This window comes from Zootoca vivipara, chromosome 4 (genome assembly GCF_965207765.1).
Source record: "Zootoca vivipara chromosome 4, rZooViv2.hap1.1, whole genome shotgun sequence".
NCBI lineage: Eukaryota > Metazoa > Chordata > Lepidosauria > Squamata > Lacertidae > Zootoca > Zootoca vivipara.
Window position 1 is genome coordinate 72,031,370 of NC_142587.1, and position 11,553 is coordinate 72,042,922.

The window sequence follows — 11,553 nt, forward strand, 5'->3', positions numbered from 1 at the left end:
AAGCTAGATACAGCCTTTTATTTCTACCCATACTTCTTTAAAGTCAAACATAATTCTGCTCTTGCTGAACTGTTCTGGAGGCTGCTTACATCATGAAAATCCTACCTGAGATTTTGAGAAAATTAAGCAATCTCATCAGTTACACTTAAAGTCATCTTTTAGGAAGAGGGCCAGCTGAGTGGGAAGAGAGCTTGAAGAACAATTACTGCCCACTTCCACATAAATTCATTTTATGCATGATGCAAGTTTAAATCGCACACTCGCTAGCACAGAAGCTAAGCTAAAAATAAAAGCAGACAAAGCTAAGACTAAAGAAAGAAGCTAGCTTTCATCTTGCCAGATGACGATCCTCTAAAACTGATATTTTTTATTATACAATACAGTATAATCCTACTTTGGAAATTCACCAAATGTATGAAGTATTTTTTAGAAATTATTTTCATCACATCTAATCACAGTTGTTTTCAATTAGATGAAAATATGATGCCTAATTTTAGAACAATAAACAAATAAGTAAATACGGTACTGTATTGTAAATCACTCATTATTCTTTCAACAGACTCACAAGAGTTGCAATATATACCCCAATACAATATTGATAAATTTAATAGGTTCAGGATACACTGTATATATAATATTTAAAGTAACAGTTTGGTATATAACTGGGGTGGATCTGGTCAGCAGACTGGATCCGAATCTCCCACATCCACCCCATGGGCCAAGTTTGACAGGTAGACAGTCATTATCTAATGGCACATGTCTCATTTTCGCCTGCACAGATGATCCAATTTTCATCAGGGATTGTACAGCACAAACAAACAAAGCTTTCCCTCTAGCCAGCACAGAACCTTCAATAGAAGGGAAATGTTTGGGGACCCAGTCTCTGTTGAATTAAATTTATTCAAAGAAGAGGGAACTAAGAGAGAGACAATAATAGGTTCCAGGTTTCCTCCAATCTACAGTATGTCTCACATTGATGGGGCCCTGGTCCTGTCTGAAAGGTACAGAAAGTCTGCATCCCTACTATTATGTATCAGATTGTCATGCTGAGTACATCACTGTTCTATGTTTCACCTTTTTTACAGAAAGGGTTATCTCCTTCATCATTCATGGACCAACTCTGACATCTGGGCACCATCACCCACCTGTCTATCATCTGACATCATTATGATGTAGGAGACAACTTCAAAGGTGAGCAACATGATGTTGTTTCTAGGACCAAGGTAAAACTCAAACTCCCTTGTTTTGCTTTTGCCAGCAAGATTAATGTTGTTAATGTAATCTTATTATACTTATTGCACTGAAATGGGTTTTTTATGTTGTTACACTTGCTATTATGTTGTTGTTTTATTATGCTACTATGGCATTGTTCTTGTGATTGTTGATTTCAAGAAATGTTACTGTTTCCTTTGTTTTTGTGTGGAAGAAGCAGCATATAAATAAAATTATGACCGAATGAAAGGGAATCACTGTATCCACTGACCAGCAGTCACATCAAACCCCTTTGAAGTCCATAGGCTGGCATAGTTTAGATCTAATCATCTGTTGCTGGGGCTTCAAATGTTCTCTCTTGAAGTTTGTCCTCTTCAGTGTTGAAGCACACATGTCCCTTAAGTCTTTTTCCCTTTGTCTTTGTTTGTTTTATTACATTTGTAATATTATAGCATCCTTGTATCTTTATATGCGGTACAAAAACAGGCAAAGATGAAGAACTTGTGGCCGTTCAGGCATTGCTGGGCTACACAATTCCCATAACCCCTGACCATGCAGGCTGGAGCTAATAGAGTTGGGAGTCCAAGACCACATGGATGACCACAGGATCCTTCCCCACTGGTGGTACAGTGGTTAAAATGTCAGGCTAGGAACAAGAAGAGCCAAGTTCGGAACACCACTCAGCCATGGGCTCCCCTGGGTGGCCCTGAGCCTGTCACTGATCCCCAGCCTAGCCTACCTCGTAGGGTTGCTGTAAGGATAAAATTAGGGAGAAGAGTAACAGAGACCACTGCCTTGAGCTCCTCAGAAGGCAGGATGTAAATAAATGTAATCAATGACGTCACAAAACACAACATTCCCCCCCCAAAAAAAAATCACCTCCACTGGGGAGCTATTAAGCGCCATTTCTTCGCTAATATACCATCCTTCAATAGGAGTCACTGCAGAAGCATTATATATATATACACACGGCGACTAGCTAATGCATCATTCCAACCCCCCCACCCCGGAACTCACCATGGTACAGTCCTCGCCTGCCCTTCACGCTCCTCTGCCTCAGCCCAAGCACCACTAGCTCCCTCAAACAACAAAACGGTCCAACTCTGCCCGCCCGCCTACCAAAACCGCTTCTTAGCAACCGAAGCCACTCCTCCTTCCTGGAGCGCGCTTAGGACGCGGTGGCGGAAAATAAACTTCCGTTGAAAGAGGAAAACCGCCATTGGCGGTGACTCACGATTGGCTGAGAGTAAGCGCCGCTCTAGGCCTTGACGGTAGATAAAGCCGGGTTCCCTATTGAAAGGAAGCATGCGAAGCGCAACATAAGCGGACGTCATCGCTGTGAAGTTGGACGGAAGCGTAGAGATAAGAAATTTCAGAGTCAACAACTGCGCACTTCTCTCGCGGTCATGCCTCATAAATTCTTTTTGAAGCTCCCTCTCCCACTTCACCTTCCCATACCAAGTGACAGTTGCCCATGGGGGAAGGGGGGGTAGAGAAATGTGGAATAGGGTCATCTAATTCAACCTTCTGCAATGCAGGCATCTCAACATGCGGTGCCACATCCAATTTGAAACCATACCGGACCCTGCTTAGCTGTGCAAATGGACTTGGAGTTTTATTGTTGCCTTTCTGCCAAGGAAATAAGTCTTTTATTTATTTTATCTTTATTTTATTTTATTTTATTTTATTATGGATTGGCAGGGGAGAGTGATGTCACTCAAATCAATGGTACACTAAAACCCGGGGCTTCCCAACTGGTTTTGTTAGGGCGGCTCAGCTCTCGCGACGTGGGAAGGCCGAGAAATTCGAAAGCAATCCGGAAGTTAACTGTACGCCAGTCTAATAGATATGCCTCTATACGCGGAAGTCAAAAGAGCGGAAGTTGATTAGAGAAGGCGGACGAGTGAGAGAGATGGCGAGCGAGTGAGAGGGTCGAAAAGGGAAACTACTCGCAAGTAATCCGGGCCGCTGGTAAATCGGGGGGGGGGGGTGTTGTGCGGAGGCGGCTTGGGCGGCGGCGGCGGGTGGGAGGAAACTACGCCTTTTCACGCGTTGTTGAATATTCCCTCGTAGCGAAGCAACCTGCTGCTGCATTTCCCAAACTGCCGTTCCTGGGACGTAGATCCTATCGAAAGTGTACTGCGGGGTAGCCAGAATCGTTTTTTTCTCCTTCGGGCGTAGTACTGTGCCACTGTGTATATTACATAGCAGGTGTTGGCAGAAGGTGGATCGGGATCTACCGGGAGGCTTCTGGTTGGGCTTGTTTTTGTTTGTTGTTTCATAAAATTTATACAGCTATTGACTGTAAACGGGGGGGGGGGCGGAGGTCAAAGCGGTTTGCCAAAGGTGAAATCAAGGAAAATCAGGGGGGGGGAATACAGCCCTACTTTAAAAACATGCAAAAGCTAAAATACTCAAACCGATTAAAATTATCTCAGCTTTCCAAGCATCTGGGTAGGCTTTTAGCAGGCGTGGAAAAGATGGGTGAGGATTTCTGACTCCTAGATGTTTTAACAATGACAACCAAATGCCAAATTATGCTGCTGAAGTGGGGACTGGGATAGACTTGGGAGCAGAGATCAGTGTGTGAGGACTGTGAGCTCATTTCACTTCTAGTGCTCAAAACAAATTCACAGGGTCAGAATTTTTAATTTCGAAACGCCTGTCGTTTTCACCTGGCTCAAGCTGGTGGAGGGTTTTTAGTAAAAGTGGATCCTGCAGGACTGACATCAGTCCTACCTAGTGAATTCAAATGGGACTAATTCACATGCATAGGAGTGTAGGCTTCCAGTGAGATGGGGCTGAAGGGATTTAAGATACAAAGTGAAAATCTGACACACTTGCAGAATTTGTGGTAGGCACACAGCCTGTGGAAGAAGCATCATCCTATTGCCTCTTTGCAGGTTAAGAATTTTTTATCTAGTATAGGACACTACAGCTTAGTTTCTGAGTTTCCAGTGCAAAATTCCTGCCTCTTTGGGTTTGTCAGTTATTAAAAATGCCAAAACTGTAAGACTCTAGACAACAGCTTCAAGAGCTAGTTTCTGATGGCTGAAAAGAACTGTCATCATGAGGCAGGATGGTGAAGAGAAGTAACTTGGCTAGCCTGATTCTGAACATGTTTGTTCAAATTAAACCCCCTCAGTTCAGTGGGAGTTGCTGCCTAAGTATGATTAGGGTTGCAGCCTTAGTCAACTTCCTGTTTCAAAATAATAGTCTCACTGTGTCTTAAGTTTTTGTGTCTCACCAATCTATGGTGTTGGGCCAATCTGGAGCTGGTGCAGTGTTTGAAAGTAACCTCTTCATCTCTCTTGTACGTTTTGCCCAACTGTATGGGTAGTTTACCTTTTGCAACTATGCAAGCCCTGGCTGAAACTCTGGAGATCCACAGCCAGTCATGGACAATATTGAGCTGCATGCTGGGCACCGAGGTGGCGTAGATCCTATTCCTTCCCAGCTCCTAAACTTTTAAAAAAGAAACTTTGCTTACAGGGTGGTTCTCCTTCTGAAGTTGACCTAAATATGCATCTATATGTATAAATTAACATATTAACTTGTATGCATCCTATATCCTTTAAAATGCGTTTTTCTTGTTTTTATTATGTGTTTTGTGTTTTGTTCTTTTTTATGCTGTGAACCACCCTGAGATCTATGGATGAAACACAATATATTTTAAAAAAAATAAAATTGTGTCATGAGCCTGGTCCCGAAGCCTTTGAAGAACCTAGCACCACCGCTGGCTATAAGGACCAATAATCTAATTTGGTACAGGGCAGTGGTTTCTAAGCTTCCCACACACTGGCCTCTTGAAAATTGTTGAATGTCTTGGTAGTCCAGTTAATTGCTTTTCCGCTCCTTACAGCAGCTGCAATGCACTGTGCTAGATAATTGCATTATTGTTGCTTTTTCATGTTTCTAATGCCCCCCCGGTCATCACTTCTGGTCTGTACCACTCACCAAGCAAACTGTCAGGTTCTTACTGGTAGAATAACAGAGCAGCCACTGTGCCCACCATTCACAGCCACAGAAATTGTGGCCAAGCAATTTGTAAGGATCCTGAATTAACACAGCTAGGATGTATATTTGCACCCTCATGAGTTACGTTTGTGGGAAGTTTCTAAACAGTGCTTGCCTTTTTGGATTGGAGCAATGTGACTTGATAAAGGATGCACTACTGGTTTGGCATATTTCTCAGAAGAATTAGCAGCTAAAATATGCAACTGAGATTTTATGCATTTTTCTTTTTCCTCCACATAGTGTTTATCTGCTGTGTGTGAAGCTCCATCAACAAGATGACAACACTACAGAATACAGTAAACAGTAAGTGTTCATCCTTTTTAAAAACAAATGTTGTGTGAAACTATGCATTCTTCACTTATTTGTAAAGGAAAGACTTTGGTAAAACTATCTGTTTAGACCAGGAAGTAGGTTTCCGAGGGAGGCTAAATGTATGGTAATTGCAAGGTCTAATCATTTAGGGTTTTTACTTAATATTTTTAATTGCCAAGTACAGTATATCAAATATACTAAACCTCTTTCTTTACAGATATTCAGACATTAAATCAATCAAAATAAATCTGCTATATCATATCACGCTATCTGAGTGATAATCTGCTTCGAACTATAATTTTTGGGGGTGGTACTAAGTGTGTAAATATGGCCACTGTTAAAATCAACTAGCAAACAATTTCTTAAATTGATCTTATGTCTAGTTCTGCGGTTTTCTTTTTAAAAATTTGGCTAACAGTGTAGCATGCAATGTGGGGGGAATGTAGTGAAGAAACAGAAGCTTTTGGACGCAACCCAATGACAAGTACTTATCTCACCGGAATACCTTTTTTTGCATTAACTTTTCTGCTTTCTTTCTCCAAGCTTCGGCTGAATATGCCACCTCACCCATCCGTGGACCTGGTGATGGCATGGAAATGGAGCAACCGCCCAAATCTGTTGAAGTAATCCCATCCTCGGCCACTCATACCCATCGAAGCCCACACAAGAAAGCTCTTCCTTCACCAAGTCCTGGAGTTCTTCAACTAGGGAAGATAAAAGGTGATACGGCCGTGGAGATCGAAGCTGTGCGAATCCTGGTTCCCAAAGCTGCTATAAACCATGTCGTTCCTACCAAAAATGCAAAGACGTCCAGGTCTTCAGGACACCAAAGGGAAACCCTCACTCTGTTAGATGGAATTTCGGGTTCTAAAAAGGAGCTTAGAAGTGAAATAGCAAAGCTCAAGAACTCCGAAAGAAGATTGCTACAGGATAAGGAAGGCCTTTCCAATCAGCTCCATGTGCAGACAGAGGTGAGGGACCAAGAAGTGGATTTAATCCATTATACTTTTATTCCTTTTAAAAGATGGCCTGGAAACTGCAATATAACAATTATTCATATTGCATTCTGGGTGGTTCACTCACTACAAGAAACGAAGTTACAGGGAACCAGGCAGAGGGCATTCTCGGTAGTGGTGCCTGCCCTATGGGACGCCCTCCCATCAGATGTCAAAGAAATTAACAACTATCTGATGTTTAGAAGACATCTGAAGGCTGCCCTCTTTAAGGAAGTTTTTAATGACTGATGTTTTAATGTATTTTTAATTTAGAGGTAACACTGTACATGTATATATTTATCTTCTAGCAAATTGCACCTTAGTATTTGTTATTTTAAGCAGCTACAGTTGCATCAAATATCTTAGTATACAGTATTAGCGTGCTTATGGTTTGGGTATCCAGGCATTTTGTTTAAGAATACATATCTGTCTCTTAGAGATGTGTCCTATATATATTTACTATGAAAGTCTGCTAACCTTGGAAGGGGAGTCTTCTTGCATCTTGCACTTGATAGCTTCAATATTAACCAGGGGTAGCTTGATTATATTCTATGTTGACACATGATGAATGGTTAAATAATTGTCTTGTCTTAGGTCAATCGGGAGTTGAAGAAGTTACTTGTTGCTTCTGTGGGGGATGACCTGCAGTATCACTTTGAACGCATGGCACGTGAAAAAAATCAACTGATCCTTGAAAATGAGGCCCTAGGGCGAAATGTGTCTCAATTATCAGAGCAATTAGAGCGGATGTCTATACAGTGTGATGTTTGGAGGAGCAAATTCCTAGCAAGCAGGTATTGTGCCTCAATGCAACTTTATAAAGGCTGTCTTGATACATTAGCTGCAGGGAACCTTTGGCCCTCCAGATGTTGCTGAACTACAACTGGTAATCTGCACCTTGAGTGAAAGTTCTTGAGTTGAACATAAATCCATTCTAAGCCCCTAGAGGACATGCAAGGATCCCATGTGGGATACAGGAAAGCTATTTGTGGGGGATTGATGGCTGTTTCAGATTAAGATAGACCCTTGGGTGCTAAGAACCAAAAGACAGTTGAGAGTAAGGAAAGCCTTGTCAAACTCCTCGTGTCTTATTCACAACAACCTAGACCCGAGCAGTGGCATAGCAGTGCAGTTGGAGATGCCACTGATGAGGTGGAAGCTGGCTGGAAGTGCTGGGCTTTCTGAGGACTGCTGCTCCTGTACTGCATATAACTTTGAATAGTATAACTGGGGACCTCAAAGAGTTAGTCCATCTTGCTGACCCCAAGCTGCTTCCCTCTTAGGCTTGCTTATGAGATTGAATAGAGAGTACAATCTGTTTCTATGCAGCAGATCCACAATTCCTCTTTCCTTGCAGGCCAAGTTTCAGCCTTCCACTCCCAGATGTGTTTTGCTTTACACTTCTAAATACCATAAAAAGATAGACAAGCCTAACAGGGGTTTTCAGTTAGCTCTTGATCAGTAGCATCACCACAGCCCCAAAGATAAAAAGCAGTTTAGAAGTTTGGTTCCTGAAGACGTAGCCGGCCAGAATTACCCCTCCTCCTTGCTGCTGCTTTGCACCTTGCTGGAGAAGTCCATGCACAGCAGGAAAGTAAATAAGGTGCATTGGATAAGGTGTTCAGGTGTCAGTGCAGCAAATTTACGTTCTCAGGGTGACTGACCCAAAGTTGCCTCTTTCAGTCTAATTCATATCCTAGCCTGATCGCTGAAACACTCCAGAGGGGAGTGGTTGGTGGTTTCTCCTGTTACCATTTCCATCCTATGGAAGACGTTTCCAGCAGAGATTTGACAGGCATCCTCGCTTTTGACTTTTTAGGCCAGCAGGCATATGTGACTGTTCAAAATTTTCTGTATTACTTTTAAAAATTGTTTTATGTTGTTGTACAGTGCCCTGATGGTTTGTGAAATGGTTACTTTAAATGATAAATAAATACCTTGCAGTGTTATTATGAGAATAAAATAAGTGTTCCTGAGTGGGGAACAGGCTAAGAGTGACATAATAACAACATAATGTACTTCGGATCAACAAGCTGATTTCTTCTTATTTTTCAGTTATAGCCATTCAGGGTGCATCCTGTAGGTATTACCAGTTCATTTGTTATCTGCTAATGTAACATGAATTAGGATTTTAAGTGGATAAATTCCTTTACCTGTCTGAGCCACATTTGGGATTTCTTCTACAGAGTCATGACTGATGAGCTGACTAATTCCAGAGCAGTTCTCCAGCGTCAAACCAGGGATGCACAGAGTGCAATTCAGGATCTGTTAAGTGAACGTGACCAGTTTCGCCAAGAAATGATTGCTGCACAGAAGTATGAACATTTGGTTTTCCCCCAACTTCTAACAGCTCCTTCCCCATTTGCACCTGTGGGTCATTCATATCCATATTTGTGGGTGGGGGTAGGGAACAGCATTCTTACGTCCCCTTAACAATTAACAGATTTATCGTTGCATACCATTTCATGGCTTCTAACACACATTGTCATAGCCTCTGCTTCAGGAAGGGACCCTGGAGGTGCTCAAGGTCTCCCCAGTCCTTCATGCAAGATTTCCAATCAGAAACCTTGTCCGGAAACTATATGATATTCCTTTTAGCATCAAGATTGTATCTGGTAGTTTCTGCATTTGAATCCTGTCTCTCACCTTCCAGCAGGACTCCTTACTTACCCTGCTAAATCTTTTCATGATGGTCTAGACTCTAGAATGTTAGTCACCAAAATAAACTATTTTCTTTATTTCCTATACAGATTGCTGGAGGAGCTGATGGTTTCTCTGCAGTGGGGAAGGCAGCAAACCTACTATCCTAGCGCACAGCCTCATAGTACAGCAGAATTAGCAGCTGTCAACCACAAACTAGCTAGAGCAGTGACCTCACACCTGCTTGGAAACACTAATAGCACTAACAGTCCAAAAAAGGGCTCTTCGCCGACAGAACTCTGCAACACCCCTGCTGAGAAAATGGCTGAAATGGTAAAAACCCTTTCATTTTGGTCTCACAATTTACCTTTTTAATATATATATTAATTTAATATATATAGATTTCTCAATTTACTCTTTTGAGCATTAAGATTATGCTGTTTCAATGTCATCTTCTGAAACACAAAGCATTATCTTTTTATTGTATCAACTGATGCTACATTATTGAGCCTTTAACCCTATCCCAACAGATCTATCATACTATGAATACAAAACTGTATAGTCACAAACTTAAGAAAGTCCAGCTTACATGGGCTGTCCATTCAGTGAAAGATGGGGGCAGTTGCCCTGGCCCTGAACAGCTTGAACTGTGCAGTATAGTAGAATGCAGGACTTCTACCCATGCAGAAGAAACTACAGCATCTGAGGAGGTTGGGGCAACTGGAGCAGTTCTACCACCAGTCATGATTCCTGATCACTGGAGTTTCCATACCTGTTGCTCAACATACAGCAATTCTCCCCCAGCCCAGAACAGTGTTGCAGATAAAAACATTGCCCCATCCTACCTTTACTGTTGTTAATGAAGTGGGTAAGGGTTTGCTTAATAGCAAGGAGTTCAGAAGCTCCTCATGTAAAATGCACTGCTCCAGGACTTTCACCATAACATAATGATTATTTTCTTGCAGGTTCTGAGAATGCTGGATCCCGGCACTTGTACAGAAGCATCTCCAGAACTTCCTTTTTCTGATCCTTCACCATCCCCTTTCCTTTCCCCAAGGAAGAATATTGGACGGTTTCATCCATACACTAGATATGAGAACATAACTTTCAACTGCTGCAATCACTGCCAGGGAGAATTGATAGCGCTTTAAAAAAAAAAAGACACTGCCTAATAGCCAGATATGTTGTCTCTGAATATGCTAACTTTCTTAAGTGATCAGTATTCACTTTTCTATGCTTTTTTCAGATAGGGTGGGCTTGTGCTAGAAATATACTTTTCACACAGATTTCAGACTTCTAAGAGTTCTTTTATCAAACTTTTTTTTATCAGGCTGGGATCATACTGCAATAAGAGCAACACAAGCTGTTCTCCAAGGCAAATAAGAAAATGTTAGAACAGTGTGTGCATAGGCCCTTAAATAGAATTTACATGCAAACTTTTTTTCCAAGAGAAGGCTGAAGTGGAGTATTATAGAAACCCTACCAGCATCAGGCATTTGGATTTCATTTCTGTGAAGTTCAGATAACTAGTTTAAGTATTTATTTTAATTTAGAATAATAGTGAGTGCTGTGCTTCAGTATCTTTTAGAATCTGTTTCTAGTGCTATTATAGCAATTGTTACATAGCAGGTGAAAATGTGAGAGCTCAGCATTCTTACTATGATAGAAACTGATCTTGAATGAATTTGGTTATTGATTGAGGCAAAAATGAATTCTGGCATGCACAAAAATTGAAGCCAAAGAGTAGCAACAAGCTTCTAGGTCAAACTATTAGAGGTGATTCTCAGTGAATTATGTATCTCTATAAACCAGCTTTTACAGCCTATAAGTATTCCTGGTGGACCTTATATAAGGACATATTTCATTGGTGCTATTAAATGTGACAGAACTGCTCTTCTACCTGTACTTTTAGAGAAATAAGCCTTGAGGATTCCTTTCTCATCTTTTAATTTGGAAATAGGTAAAAAAGGGCCTACTGCTATATGTAAAAGAAGAGGCTTTTCCTTTCATTTCTGGGACAATCACATTGCTAACATGTTGCCATTACACTGAAATACTAAGCAGGTGTACCTGCTCTGTGTCTGCATGCAACAACCTATGTTTGGTTAACAGAATATATGGATTGAGACATGCTGCAGTTTAGGCCTACTCTGATCTTGACAATTTTACAATAAATGTTAGCTGCATATTTTGCAGGGGGAATTTTCTACCTCTTCCAAAGCTGGTATATGTGAACATCCTTTGCTAAGTAACTTGACAATTAAAATGAATAATGCATGATTATGTGTGCTGTTTTTGCAGTAGTAAACAAATGTTTATCTTCAAATGCCTGCTGTATGGGTGAGAACAAATTGACAAAAACGTAAGAATAATGTCG

At 41.3% G+C, this 11,553-nt stretch overlaps 2 protein-coding genes across 3 annotated transcripts in view; one reads left to right on the plus strand and one right to left on the minus strand.

Moving 5' to 3' along the window:
* NME7 (NME/NM23 family member 7) overlaps window positions 1-2,450 on the minus strand; it is a 72,572-nt gene extending 70,122 nt beyond the window's left edge. Inside the window, exon 1 of one of the 2 annotated variants that reach the window (XM_035114428.3) lies at window positions 2,230-2,450. In XM_035114428.3, the coding sequence (XP_034970319.1) occupies window positions 2,230-2,232 (3 nt within the window). In that variant the 5' untranslated portion in view covers window positions 2,233-2,450. The remainder of the gene's footprint in view (window positions 1-2,229) is intronic. The other variant, XM_088668781.1, reaches the window with a different exon arrangement.
* Window positions 2,451-3,096: 646 nt separating this feature from the next.
* Window positions 3,097-11,456, plus strand: BLZF1 (basic leucine zipper nuclear factor 1). The gene is made up of 7 exons (XM_035115054.3): window positions 3,097-3,183; window positions 5,470-5,532; window positions 6,085-6,512; window positions 7,131-7,330; window positions 8,723-8,851; window positions 9,287-9,509; window positions 10,142-11,456. The coding sequence occupies exons 2-7, from the start codon at window positions 5,505-5,507 to the stop codon at window positions 10,325-10,327; spliced, it is 1,194 nt and encodes a 397-aa protein (XP_034970945.1). The 5' UTR covers window positions 3,097-3,183; window positions 5,470-5,504; the 3' UTR covers window positions 10,328-11,456.
* The last annotated feature ends 97 nt before the right edge of the window (window positions 11,457-11,553 follow it).

Bases quoted from the DNA above. Each gene is read 5' to 3' on its own strand.
- BLZF1 (XM_035115054.3), top strand. From the start codon at position 5,505: ATGACAACACTACAGAATACAGTAAACA. The intron at 5,533-6,084 runs GTAAGTGTTCAT...TCTTTCTCCAAG, and splicing joins ACTACAGAATACAGTAAACA to CTTCGGCTGAATATGCCACC. The intron at 9,510-10,141 runs GTAAAAACCCTT...ATTTTCTTGCAG, and splicing joins CTGAGAAAATGGCTGAAATG to GTTCTGAGAATGCTGGATCC.